The sequence below is a fragment of the Physcomitrium patens genome, chromosome 21, assembly GCF_059467195.1.
Source record: "Physcomitrium patens ecotype Gransden chromosome 21, ASM5946719v1, whole genome shotgun sequence".
In the NCBI taxonomy this organism is placed as follows: Eukaryota; Viridiplantae; Streptophyta; class Bryopsida; order Funariales; family Funariaceae; genus Physcomitrium; species Physcomitrium patens.
This window is the reverse complement of record NC_143430.1, coordinates 1,026,607-1,049,824: the sequence shown is the minus strand read 5'-3', so window position 1 is coordinate 1,049,824 and position 23,218 is coordinate 1,026,607. Positions and strand designations below refer to the sequence as shown.

The following is a 23,218-nucleotide window of genomic DNA, read 5'->3' as shown; positions in this document are numbered from 1 at the left end:
AATATGCAATCAAGTTTAGAAGCTCAAGACCATACAATTTATACAAATATGTAGTATTTATTAAATATTATTAAAGTAAACATAATTAATCAAAAATAAAAGAATGGTTTTATAAATAAAATTTATTTATCTTTCATGAGTTTTTTAGAAACAAATGAGCTTATCTAAATAAAACTCTCAATTGATTAAGATTGAAATTTAAGGACGTAAAAATTTATTAAAACATAAATTTTTTTTATTTTCTATTAGGTATAACTCTTAAATTTGATTTAACCAAAAAAATTGAAAATTTATCTTGTTATAAAAATTAAGAATACTTGAAAAAATAACCAATCCAATGTTTATTTTCAACTCTCTATTGAGGTAAATAATTTAAATATAAAATTTATAATTTCATTATATATGTACATATGTATATATTTATATTTATTAAAGAATCTAACCTAAAATTATAAAAGATATATTAAACTTTTTTTTTTGTTTTTTTTTATTATTATTTTTTTTTCCTTCAATTTTATAAAGCTTAGTTTTTATATTTTAAAATTTTTATTAATAAAACAAGAACTCCTTAATGTAAAAAGTAACACTTTCTAAAATCAAACAATATAAAATATTTCAAGCCTATTTAAATTTCTTACATGTAAAAAATTGGTATGTCACCAAGTACACTCAAAACATTTTGTATTTGTTGAGGATGTTTAGAAAGACACAAGAGTAATAGTAAGTCATACACACACAAGAGTAGTAGTAACTCATACACACACAAGGGTTTCTAAAGAGAGAGAGCTTCACACACACAAAAATCTATTGATCTAGTTGTGTCTCATACACAAGAAGAGAGAAGATAAGAGGATGAACAGTACTTCTCTACTAGACTCTAAATACTATAGCTATAGTAATTACTATAGTCTACAGTAAATATTATGGAGAGCGTCGGCTACATTTAATGATCTCAACACTCCTCCTCGCTCATCATAATATTTACATAATATAAAATTTATATAGATTTATAATCTATACTTTTCTGTGATCTTGTAAGATCAAGAATTGTTGCCTCATTAAAACCTTATCTAGGAAAACCTTATTTTATTTAAGGACAAAACCATAGATGAAGGAAAAAGAGTACAACATCATTTTCTTTAATCATTTAAAGAGCTTATTAACTTTCTTATTCAAGAAAAGCAAGTCGCCGCATACCAATGCCATAAGTAAGTCAACGATGATTGCTTAATGGGAGAGCTTTGGTGAAGAGATCAGCAAGGTTATTTGTAGATTCAATTTTCTTAATTATAAGTGCTTTATCAATAATCAAGTCATGAGTATAACTAAAATACTTTGGATCAATATGCATTGTCCTGTCGCCTTTAATGAAACCAACTTGCATGTGTGTAATACAAGCACTATTATCTTCATGTAAGATAGTTGGAGAATCATCATATGAAAATCCACAGATTGTTTGAATGAATTTATCAATTGATTGCAACCAAATACATTCTCGAGATGCTTCATGTAAGGCAATAATTTCTGCATGGTTAAATGAAGTTGCAGTTATTGTTTGTTTCACTGATTTCCATGATATTGCACCTCTATGTCTTAAAAATACATATCCTGTTTGAGATTTAGTTGTTGCAATATCAGATTTATATCATGCATCACAATATCCAAGCAATTTTGGGTCTGTAGATTTTGTGTAATATAATCCCAAGTCTTCAGTATCTTTTAAATAACGTAATAAATGTTTGATGCTATTTCAATGTCATAGTATTGGACGTGCACTATGTCTTGCAAGAACACTAACTACAAATGCAATATCTGGTCTTGTAGATGTAGCTAAATACAAAAGTGCTCCAATCGCTGCGAGGTATGGATATTGGTCTCCCAATATTTCTTCCTCCTCCTCCTGGCATAGACGGTATGGATCATGACCATCACGACCACGTCCAACCATTGGTATGGACAATGGATAAGCATCATTCATATTAAATCTTTGCAAAATTCGTCTAATATACGTTAGTTGGTAGAGAAAAATGCTACCATCTATAAGATGCATAATCTGAAGACCAATACAGAAAGTTGTTTTTCCTAGCATTTTCATCTCAAATTCATGTATAAGTAGGTTTGTAGCTGTAACACATGCAGATATAGTGCCCACTACATTAAGATCATCAACATATACAGTGATGATCACAAAACCAGTTTTATCTCGTTTGATAAACAAACAAGGTATTAGTGGATCACTTATAAAATTATTTTTAATTAAATAATCTTGAAGACGTTGATACCACATTCATCCGGATTATTTTAAACCATACAAGGCCTTACATAATTTAATACCACAATATTTTTCTGGAGCGGGTTGATTTGGAGATCCTGTTTCTAAGCCAGGTCGAACTTTCATATAAATATTTGCATCAAAAGAACCATATAAATATGCAGTAACTACATCCATCAGATGCATCTCAAGGGTGGCATGAACTGTCATTCCAATAATATATCGAAATGTAATTGAATCCATGTCTGGAGAATATGTGGATTCATAATCAATGCCAAATCGTTGAGAAAATCCTTGAGTAACAAGACGAGCTTTATAGCAGATTATTTGGCCTTGAGCATCTCGCTTGCGTATTAATACCATTTTATATCCCACAGGGCGAGATGTAAGAATGTCTACAATTCGACCAAAGACTTTCCTCTTACACAAAGAGGCATACTCTTCCTCAATAGCAATTTTTTATTTTGACCAATCAGAGCGATGCATTGCCTCTTCGATGGTTTGAGGTTCACGATCATCTTCCTCACAAGAAGGGCTTCTATAATCATATATGCAAATGATTCATCTACCATAATAGATGGTCTGTCTCAAATATCATTTGTAGCACAATACAGAATAGATAATTCTTTACTCAACTTGTTCTTATTCCTTCCAATTCCAAGATTGTTTTTCATAGGAATTGAAGGTACATTATGCATGGATATATCATCATGAATTAGTAGTCCTACAAGATGAGTGGCAATTTCTTGAGAAATAATACGAGGATTAGTTAATTTTATAGTTTTCTTCTTACGTGGTTGCTTATCTGGTCCACGGATTCTTTTAGTTGTTGTTGTTATAACTTGAGGTATTGCAGTCAATGGCACTGCAATTTGAGCAAGTGCATTCTGAGCCTCATTAATAGGAACTCTTGTAATTCTAGGTGCATCATTGAAGCCATCAAGTGTTTCATCTGCAATCCGTTTTAAATGCAAAATCTTAACAACTTCAGTTTCTGCCAAAGATGTCCTAGGATCGAGATTCATTGTAAATATTTTTGATGCTTCAAATATGAGTACTTTATTTCTTTGTTGATTGGATACTCCTCCTTGAAGAGATGGGAATATAATTTCTTCAAAACGGCAATTTTACAGATGTGCACGTAATAATGTGCCAGTTGATGGATCAACAATACAAATAATGCTTGGTGAATCAAAACCAACATATATGCCTTCTTGTCGATGAGCTCCAATGGTACGTCATTGAGGTTCTGGTACTAGAATCCAAGCACGGCAACCAAATATTCATAAGTGAGATACATTTGGAACATGACCCAAAATGAGCTCATGTGGTGAAACAGTTTCAAGAGAAGAAGGGCAGAGGCATATTAATGCTGCAGTATGTAAAACTGCATGACCCCACATAGATGTAGGTAGATTTGCATGAAGGAAGAGTGGCCGTGTAATGAGTTGTATACGCTTTATAAATGACTCTGCAAGTCCATTTTGAGTATGTTCATATGGAACACAATATGTCAATTCGATTCTTGTTGTAGTACAATAGTCTTCAAAAGACTTTGATGCAAATTCTTTTGCATTATCCATATGCAATGTTTTTATAGGATAATCAGGAAAATATGCTCGAAAGTGAATAAGCATAGATATAAGATTGGCAAACACCATATTTCGAGTTGATAATAATGAAACATGTGATTGTTTACTTGATGCATCAACAAGGACCAAAAAATAATGAAATAGTCCTCATGTTGGATTAATAGGACCACAAATATCACCATGCAATCTTTCAAGCATTGGTGGTAATTCTTGTCGAAGTTTCCAAATTGAAGGCCGAGTAATCATTTTACCTTGCACACATGCACGACATAATTCCATAAAGTCTACATCTGCAAGCTTTAAATTGTGCCCAGTTATACATGGAATGATCTTTCTAAAGAATGTGGATCCTGGATGTCCCAATCATCTATGCCAGAGAGAAACACGACTCTCTGAGATATATGATGCAAAATTAAATATAATAAGAGGCCGAATTGTAATTCGATATAAACCATTTTCTATAGCAAAAGCTTTTTCAACAACTTTATGGTTCTTTGCAAGAACCAAAACTTCTTTTCTATTTAAAGTGGGAGTCGAGAGGTGATAACCATTAATACGCACATCTCGGTAGCTGATCAGACTCCGAGGTGCTGAGGGTACAAACATCGCATGTTTATATTTTATGATAGAACCCTTAGGTAATTTTACCATCGTTGTACCCTCTTGGAAACAAAATGCATTTGCTCCAGCCATGGTCATCATATTTTTAGTTTGTCAAGTTGAAGATTTTTCAATAAAAAATCGTCTATCTTGCAAGATAGTATGTGTTGTTGCAGAATCAATGAGCGCATCATTTGATTCATCATTAGAGGTTCTATCAGTCATATAAGCCTCTAAGTCATCAACACCAATTGAATCTATGGACGCATCCATGGTATGAACTTCACGAGCCTTAGCTCGTAATTTCTTATTTTCTTAGAACATTTTAATAAAATATTCTGAAATACGGCACGCATGTGCTAAATGTCCAATCATTCTACACTTATGGCAGGAATGCATCTCTGATTTTTGTTTTCTATTATAATTAATAGTAGAACGTTTATTCTTTCCATATAGATAGAAATGGTCTTGACTATGACTACCTTAATACTTATGAGTATGTTTCCCATGTTTATATAATTTCTTCTTAGACTTTGAAATATTAAGTGCATGAGATTCAAGAACTGTAGTTCTAATAGGACGAGCTTCCGCATTGCGCAAGAGTAGTTCATTTTGCTTCTCCGCAAGAAGTAGATAGGACATGAGATCAAAATGACTTTGAAATTTCATGTTCCTGTATTGTTGTGCAAGCATAGCAGATGTAGGAGGAAATGTAGAGAGAGTTTTCTCAATCATTTCTTCTTCACAAATGCTTTGTCCACATAATCATAATTGTGAGACAATACTATATATTTCACTATTGAAAGCATTTAAATTTGGAAAATCCAAGACACGTAAATGTGTCCAATTATGACGTACACATGGAAGAAAAATGGTCTTTTGATGATCAAACCTAGATTTAAGATTCTTCCAAAGTTCTGCAGGGTCTTCCAATTCTAAATATTGATGTTGTAATGCAGGTACAAGATGATGACGAAAAAGAAGAAGTGCTTTCCAACGAATAGCAGGAGATATAGAAATACTTGTTGTAGGAGATTCTTCAAACATAATGGCATCCGAGAGTTGTTATGCAAATAAATTTGCTTTTACTATTTTTGCCCATAATAGATAATTATTTCCATCCACAATCAATGGTAGAAATAAAAGAGCTTGAAAATGTTGGGATGAATTGGTAATAGTAGGAACCATAGTAGAAGCAGTTGAAGATGTTGAAGCACTCATTATAAATAAATCTGTAAAGAAAATATAAGATCAAGTAGAAAAGTTGAGTAAAACGTACCTTAAAATATAAAGTCAAATAAAATAATAAACTTGAACTTGAAAAAACTAAAATATATATATATATATATATATATATATTTAAGGAGAAAGAGTTGTAGATTAAGGCAGCAGAACAGCAATAAAATGGCGGCAGCAGGTAGCGGTAGGGCGGCAGGGTGGCAGTGGCGGGCAGTAGCCGCGGGCGGCGGCGGGCAACGGCGGACAGCAGCGGCTGGTAACGGCGGGCAATGGTGGGCGGCAGCGGCGGGCAGCGACGACGGCGGCGGTAGCGGCGTTAGGGCGGCGACGGCGGCGGGCGGCAGCGGCAGCGGCGGATTTGGCGTCTGTTCGGCGGCAGTTCGGGGCGCAGGAGGGAGCAGGGAGCAAGCAGAGGGTGGAGTTGGGCTGGATCAAGTATTCAGAGCAAGCAAGGCAGAGAGTGGAACAAGTGCTCTAAACAAGCAGCTAATGTGTGAGGGGCCAGCAAGAAGAACAGGATCCTGACCCACACACTAAGCAAGGGTAGCAACAGGTTTGAAGAGTCAAAGACTAGAGCAAAAAAAATTGTGATAGTGTGTAGAAGAGAATAGTGCTTTGAAGAGTCAAAGACTAGAGCAAAAAAAATTGTGATAGTGTGTAAGTCATACACACACAAGGGTTTCTAAGGAGAGAGAGCTTCACACACACAAAAATCTATTGATGTGGTTGTGTCTAGTACACAAGAAGAGAGAAGATAAGAGGATGAATAATACTTCTCCACTAGACTCTAAATACTGTAGCTATAGTAATTACTATAGTCTACAGTAAATATTATGGAGAGTGTCGGCTACATTTAATGATCTCAACAGTATTAAAGTTTTTAAGTTTTCTTATAATATTAGTAATGTACATTTTCCTTTTTTCATGCACAGGTCTTGCTGGTGCAGGTCTCTATAAAGTAACTTTGTGTCTGTCTTGTTTCAAGCTTACAACGGTTGGCACTGTCACACTTCGGGTGAACTTTGTACCCACTAAAAATCAACTTGAGAGGTGGAATCAACTCGATTCATAATAGATGTGAGCAATGTAGTGATAGCGGATGGCAAAGCATATGTTGCAGTTTCCATTTCCGAGGGAAAAAGATGATGCGCCAGGGTTACTCTGAAATCTAGGCTGGTCCTGAGTATAATCCTCCTTGGTTAGCAGAAGAAAATCGAGGAGACATCATGTAATTGAGATCTAGATGTGTGAAGATCTGTTGCAAGTTTCCATGAAGAAAACTGGGTCTCGCTTCAACTAAGTATCTGGTAGTCGAGGGCCGCAGATGGCACGAAGGTGTGAGCGGCTTCACGTTTCATTACTCCCCTGAAGTTATAGAATGTTTTAAGAAGCGTTTGAGAAGGAAGTCAATTAGAAATAGGTGTCAACTTTTTTAAAAGCTCAAAGCAGGGCGTCATGATAGTGACAGAGCAATGCAATGTCAAGCTGCAAAATTCTGTCCTGCTACCGAACCTTTGATTGAGGTTTCAAACATCCTTGTCAAGAGACAGAGTGGGACACAAATTTCCAAACCAAGGCATATCCCTAAGAAGCTGGGTGCTGCACCAGGGAAACATACGGTGACAATTGTGGACACATCTCCAACTTGAAGTGCACCCTGCTACGTTCCGACCGCGCCTTGTCAAATGTGGTCCTCACCGACGATCCAAATAAAGCACTTTTACACTGCTGCTGTGCGATGTGAAGTCTTCAAACTAGTTGGTCTGACGGATTGAAATGAATGCGCATCTTCAAGTTTCAACTGGAGACACCTTTACATTTAACCTTCGTCGTATTTTTTTATAAAACAGAATTATTTTTTGTTAAAGAAATTGATCTGCAAACCCTGTTGACATGTCGGCCCTGTTGATCTCAAATGTTTGTTCTCCAGTTCGTTGCAGGTATCGCACGAGTATTAGATTCACGACGTTTAGTTTTCTGTGGACAAGCGTGCATGCACCTTTAGTGACGGTGTTCTTAATCCCTTCCCAATTGCTGAAGTAAAATTTCCGCAGAAGGGTTGGTTGGTACAGCAGTGTAAGACAAATACACGCAGATATATCTTAAACCGACTTACTTGCGCTTTGCATGCCTGTTATAGAAGGATGATGCTTTGGCTAGCATTACTCCACAAACTATGTAAGCGACACTAAAAGGTGATGTGCATATAATAAGAGGCTTGATTCCATAGAAGTACAAGAAGCAGCTCAGTCTGAGGAACGGCTTGCAGATTCAAAGAATCAATCCTTAATATCTGACTTGTCAAGATTAAAACCGATAGAGGGGTAAAAAAATGCAGACATGAACCTACAGAATCAAGGTTTTAGATGACTGGGCAATTCTGCAACAAACCCTGGCAGCACGGATTCCAACATTCAAAATGATTTGTCCACAAAATGGTGCAGACTATATTGTTCATACACTGCCTGACTGGGCTAGCTATGCCTGGTATGTCAATTGTACAATTTGGTGTTTCGTATTAAATTCTTTTCCTATCTAACTGGTGCAATCAACTACGTACAGAAACTGAGCTAGGAAGAGAAGCATCTTTCTTAACTGGCTCACTTGCAGATTCTGCGATTCCGGCACTTGAGCCGTTCTCGCAGGCATTTGAAACAATCGTGAGTTTCCCTAATTTCTGCAAAAAGATGCATAAATTTAGCAAACAATGACCTAACAGCCATACGAGTTAAACTCCAAATCCAGTGGCTGCAAATCAGACAGCTTCATGTACCACAATTGTGTAAAAATCGAATGGGAATTTAAATTTGTTGCTTTTCAGAACATGGCAAATTGCACCCAATCAAACATCTATCCAGATTTAGGTGAGTGAGGTATTACCTGATTCAGTGCGAGATCATTTTCCATCTCCATCCGCCTCACATCTTCATAAGTAAGGCCGAACCACTCGTCGATCCAGTGAAAGCATTGTTTGTGACTCTCCAAAAACAATGCCCTCTCAGCCTGCATGTTACCGCGATTATTCAGTAACTATCCCAGTGGCCATGATTAACCATCGAAGCCTTCATGCAGCCCCCTCTAACCCTTAGGAAAGAGCTTCAGTTGAAGACAAACATACCCCTAAAAGAGCCTGCTCCAATCTGTAACCGAAGCCCCAGTAGGGTACGTCGACGGTCACCAGTTTGTACGCAGTCATCACTGGGTCACATGCAGCCTGCACCCTCCGTTATCAATTCAGCGTGTATAAAGAGTTTATTGTAACACTCCCAACACGCAGCTTGGGTTTCTCACACTACGGCAGAGCCTCGTATTTGCGAATATATACCAGATATGCAGGATAATCTTGATAAATTGAAACAAAGGAAAATATTGAAAATCGTCCACAATATGGACAATCATCTGAATAAATAGCTGACACGAAGGCGCACTACTTCCTTGAAGACATAGTCTGGTGTGCTTGCCGCAAGACCCCGTAAATCATATTCAAACTTTAAGATATAAGTTGGATGATCACCGCACTCGATTTTTCCAATTTTAATCCTCAGATAGGAATCCAGTACCTTACAACAGATATTACATCTGAAAATCAAATATATCACTGCAGTGCACACGCAGTCTACGATCACAGTCTTGTTGCATGCTTTAGTTTCGGCAGCAAGCGTACCTGCCAACCAGGTGCAAGAGGTCCTCTCCCAGTTATCTCAGATTTGAATTTGGTAAGGTCTATCTCTGGACCACCAATAACGTAGTTCCAATAATCCTTAACGTTTGACGCAATGTCCAGATATTCTACCTTCCTTAAAGCGAGCGCATCCTTATCCAAGTTGTGTGCCTGTAAAAATGACCACATAAGCTTTGACTGATCCAACTTCACAATGTATATGTAGTACTACAATGCCAGTGTTCATATATCATAGAAAGAGATTAAATAAATCTATCAGTTGCTTCATGTTCGATTAAAACTCACAGTTGAAACTTGACATTATTCTCATGCACCTAAGAGCTAGAAAATAAACATCAATCCGAGCATTAAATTAAATATTTGTTAGGCAGGAGGAAATCAACCAAACTCAACCAAGTAAAAGCGTTGAGAAAGGACACTCAAAAGACACTGACACATGGGATCATGCCTCACATTTACAGTGTTGCCGTTATCTGCTACATGGATGGTTTCAATAGTAAGCTTAAACCTGTTCAGATATGGACACTGCAAAAGATTGAAAGTCAGTCATTCATGCACGATCGTAAGCTTTTAAAGAGCTGAACCGAATGTGCCCGTGCTATATTAATTCATTCAATACAATGCAAGATCGCATCACAAAGGACTGCAAATAGTGAAAAGTCATCACTACACTTTATCCTTAATATGGCTCTCGTATCTTCTTAAGCATGTTTCGCAAAGAAGAGTATCTAACCTTGAGTACTGATATTCAAACGAGTCGTTCAGTCGCAGACATGCATTGAAAGATTGACCACAAGTCAATTTTCACGTCCTAATCCGCAAAGGTGGGTGTTCATTCAGAATTGTCAAAAAACTTCGTTGGTTAACATATACGAAGCGCACAGCTCATCAATGCCTGCAAAAGTTGCTAGACAAGATTCTCTATGTAGTTCTTACACACCAATAATTGTGTTCATTTCTCATTCAAAATTTTCTAGAAGCTGTAGAAGCTATAAATGTAATAACGTGGGCCCAAAAAAGCCAGTTTCAGAGCTTTTACTGCTGATTAGAAGATGGAATCCACGTGCTATGACTATAAACTTTGACAGATAAGAACATGGAAATAACCTGTTTTGCATTTAGGAAACGCATTCCACGCCTCTTCCTCAATGTACATAAACTTCGTTGAAACGAATGCTGACAACCAGGAAGGAATTTTGCTGCAGCCAAGTCAAAACCAAGTAAACGAATTTTCATCAGACGGCTGCTTTCAATGAATTCATTAAATAGGAATAATCATTCCTCACAAGAGGCATCAGGCAATGACATAGACTTGCGAAACTTGTGAAGAGAATATTGAGGATCAGTAACAAATTACACCTTTGCAAATGATATATTTTCGATGTGTATTGACCTCGGCCAAATTCTTCATTCTCAAAAGGTTTGTTTATCAGCACTTCCACACCTTCGCCTCCTCCTGTCTGCTGCTCTTGGATTTTGTTGACCATGTACATTTGCGCTACTCTATACTGCAAATGATTACACCCGTGAGATCAGTACAATTGAAAGTCTTTCGGAATTGTTGACCTTCGCAGATCTTGCAAATTGCCCAATCCAATCCCCACAATACCAGGTATCTCTAGCAGACACTAGATTCCCATGTGGCTATTGAAACTGGTACTAGATGTACGACTTGACCAGGCTGTTAGTGCCATAAATAGCATGTTTATTTCGGTCGTGATGGCCATGTTAAGATATATGAGGTATTATACAGATGATTCGCCAAGAGTAATTTTCCTTTAGAGCCACTTGAATCAACAGGAATGAGTGAATCCTCACAATAGTAGTGCAAGAGCTCACCTCCTCCAGTAATAGCGGCATAATCACTCGACTTTAACCACAATCAGTCCTAGTCAAGGAGGTCAACATTGATGTAAACATTTTCATTTCGGGCTGTAATTAATCACATGTATCTAACTCAAAACCTCGCTCAATTTTCAACCGTGTAGAATGAGTCCGACAATCCACCTCAAGGAGAAAAGCAGCCTGGAGGCAGGTCAAGAGGTCAACATGAAATAGATCCTAGATTGATGTGTTTAGTCTTAAATTCGACCATGAAGGGCATGCTCCTCTTTTGAGAAGGTTCCGAAATTACTGAGGAAACGTTGAGGGGAAAAGAAATCAAACAAGCAAATAAACGAAGGGTCTAGATAACAGAAGAGACTTCACGGTTACAATGTCCACAGCTATTACGGGGCAGAGTTCGGCGATTCCTTAAGAGCGGGTACAGAGGACATCACAACGCAATGCTTGCAAGTAACAATATAGAGAAAATGGTGAGGATACAATTCCACGATTTGCACCATGGTGTCCTTAGCACCCACACCGTCGGTTTCTGCAAAGTTAAGCCTTCGTGAACACCAACCAAACTACGCAAATAAAGCCCTTCAGAAATCTCTGCTTGTTGGTGAAGGAACTTGAATCTCGCGTCCCCTGTTCTGATACGAAACTTGAAATCTAAAATCGTCGTGAGTTGAAGAGTGGGAAACCTGGATGTGCAACAATGAGTAACCAAACTAAGCCAACTAAGTCCAACTGAAATGGCAGTTCGTCGACCCAAAAGACACCGCAGAACAGACCTAAGAGATCGTCAACCAAACTATCGGTGCAAAAAAACTACTACAACCAGAGAGAACAGTATTCTCACCTAACTACAAATCTCAGACACTCACGTCTGCAACCTCTCTCTCTCTCTCTCTCTCTCTCTCTCTCGGATCTGGAATTCTTAACTATGGGTTCAAACTAAAACATATTCGCGGTGTCACTCGCATCTCCGCGACCAGAAAGAAGGAAGTTAACTAAAAACTATCACGCACTCCGAAATTTGAACTGTGGAGCTGAAACCGACTACTGTAGCGCTGATCGTAGGCGATGAAGCAGTCAGACAAAACACGTATCGTTCACTTCTATGAAGTGTGATAAGAATGCTGAGTAGGAAGTGCATGCGATATGGGGAGCGACGCTGAGAGAAAGGTGAAGTACTGAGATCTTTCGACTACGGGGTCTACAAATGGGGTAGCAATAGTTTTGGATGGATTATGGAACTTCCAATTGAAAGCGGCATGACGCTCTTGTCATCAATGGCCAGCGATTCACTGCACCTTCCATTCCGAGGCCGACCTCACCAGTCAGCACGCCCGACAACGTTCCACTTCCCTCCACGAAGTTCTCGCACAGCTTCGAGAATGCGAGCGCTTTGACTAGGTTTCAAAACCAAACCCACATCAGCGTAACCCGTCGTCAGCAGAAAAACATTTATGGGGCACACTTGGACCACTCAGGGTAGAGAAATGGCGATTGGAGAGCACCCTCCTATAATCTTCGTAGAGCTGCTGCCTGTATTGATACGCTTCATCAACACGGCGTCGAAAATATAAAAAAAATAGAAACGTCAAAAGAAAGAGCTAGCCATATTATTTATTTAGGTCCACGAGGCCCGTTCATGTAAGGCGGCCGCGTAGGCACCGGGCCAGGCTTTCGACATGAAGCACGTCCAGAGAATATTTAACTCTGTGCAACGGCCAGGGTCCTTGAACAAGCAAGGAACCAGAAATAGGTAAAATGTGAACAGATTTATAAATTCCCCACGGAGCTGTTCATTAACGATACTTACCAAGATTTTACGATAAAATTTCGTGGGCTTAAATTCTACGAGATAATACACGCACCGTTAACAGGAAACCGGCTCGTGCCGCCCGGATGCAGTATTAGAACTCCAATAGAACCCAGTTCCCGATACAGAAAGAAGAAAGACAAGAGGCAAGGTGGAGTGCACCGTCCTATTGCTCTGCAGTGTTTGATCGTCTTGCTTTTTGAAGAGAAATGGCGATGGCAGGCAGATTGGCCGCGCGGCTTCTGCGGCGTAGCACCGCACAGTCATATCGAGCAATTTCCTCTTGCAGCACTCCTTCGCCACCAGCTCACCGAATTCCGCAGACTGGTACGCTCGTTTTGATGGGTTTGTTTAGGGTCTGTGCCGATTTGCAAACCCTAAAATCATTGGGTGTGGAATTTTGAGTTTCTGAAGTTGAGGGCGCTTATTTTTGTGCCTATTTAGTTCTATTTTAGTGACGCAAGAAGAAAGTGTGGCTCTTTTCAAGCTCCATTCGATTTTGAGTTTCATCTGCAGGGGGTTGTGTGATTTAATGTTCCTGGAATCGTTCGTAATGTTGAAGGATATTTGCTTCGAGTTTCATGCAATTTCTCAGATTCACGTAGGAATTGCAGTGCACCTTTGTGTTCTTGTCACAATGTCGCTTATGAGTTGGCTGCGGATGTTGCAATTCTAACACACTTTTAATGATCAGCTCGATGTTTGGTTAGAAGTTTGTTAACAAGCGATGTGTTGGAAAGACCACTGGTTTGTGACATGCATGCAACGATTTGAGGGACATTCTCTTTTGGTGCAGGCCAACCACTTTCTCGGAAGTCGACGAGCATCGTCAGCTTCGCAAGCCAAGTTCGGCACATGAGCACTGATCTGAGTGCCTTACCTGACATCAAGGATGGTGATACTCTGAAGACGTTGCATGCGTTGTTGGGCACTAGTTGGACTAAAATCGAACCATCAGTTGAAAATGCTGTGGAAAAGTGCCTCAAGAGTAGCAATGACGATATCGTTGGCAAAGAAGCTCTTACAGATGCTTGGCGGGCGGCCCAGGCAGTTGAGAAGTTTGGTGGAAACATGCTGCAAGAACTCTTGCTCGAGATCACTGACTTGAGCGGAGGCACCGGAGAGGTCAGTATTTTGTTCCTCGTTAATCAACTTTTTCACCTAACACTAAACCCTAAATTGTTTTTTTCAAATTTGCCCACCATCTCTTAATGTTCTGTGCTCCTAGTTGCGTGTTCATCAAGCTTTGAACATCTCCACCCTAAACTGTGTAATAGAATTCAAGGAGTTTTCAAAGTTGTCTTTGAAATAGCACCTTCTGCATGCTATTATTGATGGCCACGTCCAAGTGGAAGAATCATGGTAATTTACAGTGACTTCATCAGAGTCACTGTGTGCACAGTCCTCACGTATCCTCTACAGTGATGTAGCTTCTTATTGTGGTTTCACAAGCAGTTATGGATGCTCTTATTTTAGACCTTCTTATTCAACATGGGCGTGGACCGTAAACTAGCCGGGAAGGATCCATTCGTATATGATTCAAAACCTCAAGAAGATTTGTTTGAAAGTCTTCGTGAAGTCTATTGTGTTTTACTGAAGCATATTAGAAATCTTTTGTAGTTTCAGGGCTGTTATCATCGGACCCTTAACTAGGTGCTATGTTCGTATGATTGCTCGATCAGGAGGTCAAGCCGATTCCCGATTCAACTTACAATGCAGTTGAAACTGCTTACAAGAAGTATATTGCTTACCTTGATGCCTTCGAGGAGGATGAAATGTATATCAAGAAGAAGGTAGAGAATGAGCTTGGTGGTTTATTCCTACAAATCAAGCAACGTCTTGCCGGCATGGATCCAAAGTGGTCTAAGGTCGGCACTCCTTTTCCATGCTTGTGTCAGCTTTTCGTTGTCATCAACTCCACCTTTACATAATTATTATGGAATTGAACCCTCCTCTTCTCAAATAACTGTCAACAGAAAAATTGATTGGTAGGCATCAGGAGTTAGAGATGCTACCATCGATAACCTTCAATCCATCTGAAATGATTTGTTGGTTGCCGTGCAGATTACTCTACTTGGAACATCTGGGCTATCTGGTTCTTACATTGAGCGTCGTGGTTTGGTTTGAAGTACTATTTGATGTGCTTCTCATCTCACTTCATTTACTGGTGTTAGTGAGCTTCTGCTAGTTGTACAGATAGAGAATAACCATTTTGCCATCCACACAACTGCGTGCGACTGAATAAGCAGTTGAATTAGAACTGCCGAAGCTCTTTTCTTGGGTCACCAACTCCAGATAAGCTGGAATAAGCCTTATTTGAGTACATCCGACGTTTCCGATGTTGGCCAAACACTTACGTTTTTGCATGGTGAATTTGGAGTTGTGAAAGTGGGTCAATGGGTCTTACATGGGGTGCCTAGTGATGATGCATTTTTATTATTATGATCTTGATTGTAGAATTTACTTTATAAAATCGAGAAGTGCAATCTACTTTGAAAAATTATTACATATGTCGGAAGTCGCAACGCAACTAGTTTTGGAATGAAGAGAACCAAGACCTACTTTATCTTTCACAAAAAACTAAAAACTACCATCAAGAAACATGTATGCATTTTTTTTAAGCAGTAAAATGTCCCAATACAAAAATCACTGTCATCGTTACAGTGTTACTTTAACAACGCTATTTACATTAACGAATGGAGTAAATAACATAATGAATAAAAATTGGTTAAATTTTTCCACGAAGCGAGAATGATATCAGAATTCATGGACGTGGAAAGCCCATTTGGAATTAGGATTTTACCGTGGATGTTGCTTTCTTATGGAGCATTTCTTCCTAAGAAGAGCTTTCGAGCTACAGAGATCCTTTTACATGTGCCAACTTTATCGCAGTTTGTACGTGAGAGCTCTCAAAATTCATTTATTGGATTTGTTTAGGGTACATGCCCCAGCACGTTGCAATTTTATCCGGGACTTTAGGGCTTAAGAGCAGACAATTCGAAGGTTAAAGATGTCTCATCGGGATTGTGAACTTGAAGGGCAACGGAGACTTGAGCTTTTGAGTGATTGAATCCCTTTTGTTATGCTGATCTTCGTTGCTTCAGAGTTACTCTGTTCTGTTTTTCTTCGAGTATTTTCTGCCAGACGCATTCTGTGATCGAAGTAGATATATTAGATCTGCTGGGTTGCTCTTTGTTAGGTTTCATGCCCGAGTTATCTTAATTATGTCTCTCAGACGAAACTTAACAAGCTCATGCTAAGGTCTGCCTACCAGATTACCATCTTCAGATCTTGGGTTTTCATTAAACAACAAAGTAACATAAAATAATATAAAAACCACGCATTTTTTTCTCACTGTTTCGGAGATAACTCCTTCAAAGCGCCTGTGCTTAATAGTTCCCACGTCGAGAGCCAGCGGTTGTGGATATTGAGATGACTAATTTTTGTTCGGCAATACTGGAACCCTCTTCTTGATTATTGCGCTTGGTATGCTTTTCAATTTTTTTTGTCGCAGCCGAAGAATAATTTCACTTACTCTTTGTCACCGGTGTGACCTATAAACAGCAGTTCATCAAAGTGCTGTTATTGTGGTTTCTAGGCTGCAAGTGTCAACTGAAGTGACAACTGCGACTCCACAATTCGTGATAGTCTCGGTTGAGTGATCCCAATCAGGTTCTGCAAGTGATATGACCAACTGCTTTATCAAAAATCCTCGCAGATCAAGCACATGTAGGTCTAATCAGTGGTCGTCAAACTCACCATGTGAAACGGTAGTTCTTCCTAGTATTTGAAATTTATGCATGCTGCTACATATAAACCTCACAAGGCTGTATTTAGTCACATAATTGTCCTATGGTCAGACATTCGCCATTTTTCATACTAGTTGGATTAAAAATTCTGAAATTGACCAAAAATGTGTTTGTGTGTAGATAAGTGGTAATTTACACATGCCGTCAATTGTCGCGTAGATTGGTAGCTTCACTTTTGTTAAACAAATTGTTATCGTAGTTGCTTGAAATCAAATTCTTGAAATCTTTGAAAATTTCCCTTCCAACCTATGAATAAAGAAAACCAGCTGAAGTGTCATGAGTGCAAAATTGTTACTGCAGTCGTTGAAAATCAACTATATCAAGCTCATTTGTGAACTGCGTTAACTACGTCCTGTGAGCGATTTGTGTAAGCGAGAGAGGGCACGAATCATCCCGATTCGACTGATGCTCGAAAGTGCCACCGAACGCAGTAGGTCATGAGTTCACCGGCACACTTATCCACTTGCCACTTTACGCGCAAGTGAGAAATTCATCGTTTAGCGAAGACGTAACAGATCCACAAAGAAGCGGCAACCGGCAAAACGCAGTCATGAGTTCTTCTTGAGTGGCCAAGAGGAAGCAAAAAGCTATGGCGGAGAAAGATCCTGGCCCAGTTCCTCATCTTCCCCCGTCAAATAGATATTTTTGTCCGTCGACGTGTTTATGCTTTCCCGGCTAGGTTGCTCGTGTTGTGCCTTCACTCAGTTGAGTAGAATAGAAAGTGATTCCAAGGCCTTCCTTTGTGTGCATTGATGGACTTCGTCAGCCGAATTTTTGGTTTCGTTCCCGGTAACTGCGCTGTGGGTCACTTCATTTGAGTAACGGCTCACATAGGTGACCGCACTCTTCAAGGAGGTTGCCGAGTTGCCGCATTTGTGTGAAGGCAAACCAAGAGACTTGGTTTTTTTTGTGGCGGAATTTTTGAGGACCTCTTGTCTTGGTGACGCTTGGAATTTGAACTCACGTTCGAAACGGATGGGTTTCCCCAGTAGGAATTCCTGGTCACCATATCTGTGCACTTGACATTCGGCTCATCGTGTCATCATTTCTAGGTCGAGTTTTACGAATGCTTATTCTCTCATAATCTCTTGAAGTAAAGGGTGCCGCATCCTCCTGCTTGTGGGATCAAGGGTATTTGGTTTCGACCATGGCCACGTTAGCATCATCGTCCCTTATAGGGGCTTCGAATGCGTCATGCGCTATGGACGAGGGTTTCCTTTCGACCTCGGAGACCGGTGGATCTCGCTCATATGCCCCCTGCACCTGCAAATTGATGGGGTCCAATCGGTTTCCGTCAAAAGCAAGTGCTGGTAATGATTTTTCATGGTTGCGCTCAAGGCGATCGTTTGCCTGGAGACGAAGCCACAGTGGCGATGCATCGTCTAGATTGCGTCGTGGGTTAGGAGTGGCTCAATCAGGTGCAGAACAGCCTAAAATGCGTCCCTTTTGGATGACCTATTTGGCTTTGTTTCAATCATGATGTGTCGGTGTCATCAGAATTCGTTCAATTAGTCAGTTCAGACGAAGTTTTGTTTAGGATTTTATCCTTGCAGAATGGAATATTACAAGTCGCAGCTTTATAATAGTTCGATGCTATCAATTTCAGGTTTGGATGATGGTGGTCAAATAGTAGCACCAGGTCAGACTTCTACAAACTCGGAGCTGTCAGTCCCTTCGTCAGAAATGTTATTGGAATTGCAACTCCAGTTACAGGTTGCGACAGTTCGAGAGGTCTTTCATCTTTCCCAATCTTTCAGTGTGCAGTCATTCTCTTTTGGATTGATCATGTATGTTGGGCTTTTCATGGGATCTTTCTGGCGAGATTTGCAATCTATGTCCAGTCGTAACTGCAGAACCTTCTGTTAAGTCGAGAGCTATGTGGGGTACTTATCATACCTATCTGCCATGTTATTAACTAATTCTGTCAATTCGTCTCAGGATTATGCGGAGGCTGCACGTTTGAGAGATATGGTGAAATCCCTCCAGGGAGAAGACCCTGTTGTGCGACTCAAAACCTTGATGGAGAAAGCTATTGCTGAAGAACAATATGCCGTAAGTACCGAACTTAGAATCTTCTCATTATAAGCTTAAAGTTGTGCTTTTCATAGCTTATTCATCAGTTGGTAATCATAGATCACCAATTAAATTCTGTACCTGTGAGTGGATATTAGTTAGAACTCCGCTGGGGCTCAATTTCACAGTGCGCGCTGTCTTAACTGCATCTGTTGCTTTGTTCAGGAAGCAGCTATGCACAGAGACGAGTTGAACAAAATCTCCCCACCAAAAGTAGATTTAGGCCTCCAATGCTACAGCGATACAACTACCAGGGTATATTAGCCATATGCAATACAAGAATGAATGAATGGCTTCTATGGTCATATCTGATAGTATCTGATATCGATGGGCTCCCATTGTGTGGTGAATTATTCCATCTCTGCTATCTCTTGTTACCGAGCAGCAAGGCAAGTCGCTCACAGTCTTTGCATCTGCTGCCCCTTTTTGTCTTACAGGGAATCAGAGTTCGAGTTCGAAGTGTGTATGTGAACGATCGCAGCCGGCCTTTCAAGCAGCAATATTATTTTGCTTATCGAATCCGCATTAGCAACGAAGCCCTGGAATCTGTACAGCTTCTAAGTCGGCATTGGGTCATAACTGATGCAAATGGGAAGGTTGAAGAAGCAAGGTAATGTGCTGTCGCTGTCGGGGTCTGCTCGTCGCTGATTGACACGATGCACTATGAGCTATTATTTTTTGATGATTACACGGACTCACTACAGATTTTACGGAATAGTATAGGTCATGCTGCTTTTCAATAAAGGTCAAGTGGTGAGCTTCATGTAGGAGATGCTTTTAACATGATTAATTTTTTTTTTTCAGAGGTTTAGGAGTTATAGGAGAGCAGCCAGTGCTGCTGCCAGGAACAAGTTTTGAGTACACCTCTGCGTGTCCGTTGAGAACCTCCAAAGGGCGAATGGTAAGTTATCTACATACAAAGTTTCCATGCCTTCTCAACTTGATTTTGAAGAGCTTATATGACAAGCTGCGGCTTGTGACCTTTTGCCTCCAATGAAGATGAACAGTGTTGTTTCCGTAGCATTCTTTTATGAATCATGGTTTGCACCTAGTGCGTTGAAGTATTGGGCATCTATGACCTATTCGTCTAAGTCAATCTTTTACTGTTGCTGCCAGCTTGAGAACTAATGAGTGAACAATCCCTATTCTTTTTTGTATTACAGGAAGGTACCTACCAGATGAAATACCCCGCCGATAAGTCAGTAGCCACCTTCGATGTGAAGATCGGACCTTTTGCTCTTTCTGTCAATGGTGATGAGGGTGCGTCAGCGGCGTAACTGGACACCGCTTAACGATGGATACTTCTAGTGCCTATCAAAACATTACCATTACTTACACTGTCAAGGTTGTACTGGCTGGATGTGTAGCAATCTTGATTGCCTACTCTGGTATGAGGAGTTGACTTCGAAAGCCTCACTTCAGTACTTAAGCATAGAGCAAGTTTTGCGTATGTGCTTGAGGGTACTTTCGTGTGATTGGTGTTTGGACGGATTTTATATTTGTCCTGTTGTAGCATTAGCAAACTTATGGTTCAGGAACCACCTTATACAAGAAGGAGGCAGAGTATGCAGTGGGCTTCTAAGACTGTCATTGTGGATTCCAAAGAGTAGCGTTGCGAGAGTTGCCTTTCTTCAAGAGAATAGATTAGAAATTATCAATTTTGATTTAGTTGATTTTACAGAGTGGGTCACCTTGTATTTTGGTATATATTTCATAGCAGCTGAATTTTACGGGCTAGACGCTTTGTGGTTTCTTGATGTCCCGCCAGTGTTTGTGAACTAGCTGAAGGAAAAATGGAGTAGCATTGCATCCGATGACAGAGTATTTCCCACATAAAGCACTGAAACGGATTTAGCTGGTGAGCACTGCTAGTTAGTGACCCCAGCAAAAAGATGCCAAGTGTATCGGAAAGAATGCTCTTAATCTTCAAGATTTTTTAATCCTGCGAACATCACCTGCCGTGTGTAAACAGACGTGCAACGAAGCAAGGTTCTGTGGGTTCATTCTATCCAGATGACCTGTGAGGTTTAACATATGATTCACATTCTTTTTGTGTTGCAGCCTTTATCTGCATCAGAACACTATCAAGATCAAATGATTATTTCTTCCTGCTTCAAACTTTGCCATAACAATTCCACCTGCCAGAACCAGATCAATGAAATGAGTGCACAAAACTTCCTGGTGGATATGTTTGTCTTTCGATTTGGAAATTATCATTCTCTCGCGAGAAGCTGCTCATTCAGTATCATACATTGGTGAACTTTTGTCTCCAATGAAGATGAACAGTGTTGTTTAGAGTTCGCATTCGTGAACTCCAAACAACGTTCAAAACCACAACGATCTAAAATTTCTGATATTCCATATTCAAAGACGTCTAAAGGTAGGAAAGGCAGACATCACCAAACTCAACTGTTTGCATTTGGGAGGGAAAATTAGTTAATTTAGAAATTCTAAAGACAGCGTAGACGCAGCACAAAGTCAAACTATAATTAAACACACATATGTAGTACCAAGCTTAATACAAGCACTCGATACCGTTGCCACACACAGAAAATGTCCCTTATGCCCCTTCGACACGAGTTTGCCGCCCCATGCTACCAAGGCGGTTCCCTCCCAGCAGATGATTCTTTATAATTAATCGATGTTGTTCAACCAGCGAAATACCGCCTCTTGTGGAATCTACCTTGGAAATTTGACAGCGGCGAAATCAATGCCATCTGAATAGAAGCGGCAGTCGCCTCGGGAACTCGCAGGAGGGAGAACTGAACGATGGTGGTCAACATGCTGACTGAAACATGGTGTGAGAAAGTGGGGCCGTAGATTCGTTTGTAAAATTTCACATTCGGCCGCGAGAGGAACACAAGTTGCAATTTTCATCGCTTGTCCAAGGGATGTTACCGGCCGATAATGCGGCCTGGTTGGGCCCACATGAGAATAACTGGACAACACCCGGCTTCAAGCAACGGAATTGTGTGCGACAAATGATCTATAATGGAGAAGAGCATGGCGGATCTTGTGGCGACCTTATTGTGGTGTGTTTACACTGCCAGAGTTGCACTGGGTGATTAAGTTTTGCCAGATACAAGGCGATAAGTAGAGTAAAATACCACAAAATTGCTGGTGCAGAACTTCGGAGGTCGGTTGCTGCAATGCATTCTCCCGCAATTGAGAAATTGATCGCGAACTCCAAAAATGCTCATTGAAAGAGCATTGCCGACAACCCTGGTCGATATGACACTGTGACTGTTCACGAGACCAAAACGATTCCTCGATTTCAAGATTCTGCATTTGTCGGTATTTGGATTCCTGTTCCCGAATCCTGCTGTTGGTTGTGTCTTCTCAACTCTTCCGAAGGTTTCAATCTTTCTTTGTTAATTTCAGATTTAGGGAATAACAAAAGTATGCCACAAACACACATATATACATACATACATTGGCGAATGTTAAATAGTTCCAGCCTTAATGAAGAATATTGATGAAGAATATGGTAATCATCAATAATGATTACCATATGAATAATATGAATGTGGTTGGTTTTTATTTGTTGCAAACCCAATAATGGAAAATACATCTAGAAATCATTATTTTTTTTAATGATGGTTAGGATAGGTGGGTTGATTTAGTAAAAACTTGGATTTATTTAATATTATTATATATAGAGAGAGGGAGAGAGATAGATAGATAGATAGACATATATAAACATAATTGCCAATGCTATCACATCTAATTATATTATTTGCTATTGTCACCACAATCTTACCACTTATTCAACATATATTTTTAGTTTTTTATTTTTTATTTCAATAATATATATGTGTGTGTATTAAAAATATTTAATTATATTTAATTCTAAAATACTATAAATACGGAATTCGATATAAATTTTACTTATTAATTTAGCATTAACAAAAGGTATAGGTAGCATGTGATGGATAGCAAGTTGTACTAACACCAACAAAAATTGTAGTGACATGTTGTAGATGGTAAATGTGGTGGTAATAGCAATACATATATATATATATATAATCAATTAAAGTGCAATATAAAGAATTTTTATTGAATGATTGCAATAGCAATCATCCATCACATTATTTGTAACATTTTGAGATGAAATAATTCTTTGCTACTTCATTCAAGGGGAGAATAGGAAAATAAGGATTTAAATGTTTTAGAATTAAAATCAACAAAAGATTAAAACAATTGCATATGGAAGCTATGTTTGGAGAATGGTAACTCCAATATTTAATGGTATAGAGTGATTGATATGTGATGAATAAATGAAATAGAAAGTAAAAATGT

The 23,218-nt window shown here is 39.3% G+C and overlaps 3 protein-coding genes across 3 annotated transcripts; 2 read left to right on the top strand and 1 right to left on the bottom strand.

The window, feature by feature from the left end:
- Nucleotides 1-8,081: 8,081 nt before the first annotated feature.
- On the bottom strand, nucleotides 8,082-12,455 carry LOC112274389 (uncharacterized). Its single transcript, XM_090245962.1, has 10 exons — nucleotides 11,711-12,455; nucleotides 11,225-11,255; nucleotides 10,745-10,893; nucleotides 10,493-10,584; nucleotides 10,240-10,280; nucleotides 9,839-9,910; nucleotides 9,368-9,535; nucleotides 8,822-8,917; nucleotides 8,584-8,706; nucleotides 8,082-8,380 (listed from the first exon to the last, which is right to left on the bottom strand). The coding sequence occupies exons 1-10, from the start codon at nucleotides 11,728-11,730 to the stop codon at nucleotides 8,252-8,254; spliced, it is 921 nt and encodes a 306-aa protein (XP_090102088.1). The 5' UTR covers nucleotides 11,731-12,455; the 3' UTR covers nucleotides 8,082-8,251.
- Nucleotides 12,456-13,174: 719 nt separating this feature from the next.
- LOC112274390 (succinate dehydrogenase subunit 5, mitochondrial) lies at nucleotides 13,175-15,389 on the top strand. The gene is made up of 4 exons (XM_024503846.3): nucleotides 13,175-13,364; nucleotides 13,834-14,162; nucleotides 14,720-14,905; nucleotides 15,102-15,389. Exons 1-4 carry the CDS (start codon nucleotides 13,247-13,249, stop codon nucleotides 15,162-15,164), a joined length of 696 nt encoding a protein of 231 aa, XP_024359614.1. The 5' UTR covers nucleotides 13,175-13,246; the 3' UTR covers nucleotides 15,165-15,389.
- A 2,158-nt stretch (nucleotides 15,390-17,547) lies between these two features.
- On the top strand, nucleotides 17,548-20,656 carry LOC112274388 (uncharacterized). The gene is made up of 7 exons (XM_024503844.3): nucleotides 17,548-18,264; nucleotides 18,453-18,577; nucleotides 18,785-18,898; nucleotides 19,085-19,174; nucleotides 19,357-19,529; nucleotides 19,724-19,820; nucleotides 20,083-20,656. The coding sequence occupies exons 1-7, from the start codon at nucleotides 17,994-17,996 to the stop codon at nucleotides 20,194-20,196; spliced, it is 984 nt and encodes a 327-aa protein (XP_024359612.1). The 5' UTR covers nucleotides 17,548-17,993; the 3' UTR covers nucleotides 20,197-20,656.
- Nucleotides 20,657-23,218: the final 2,562 nt, after the last annotated feature.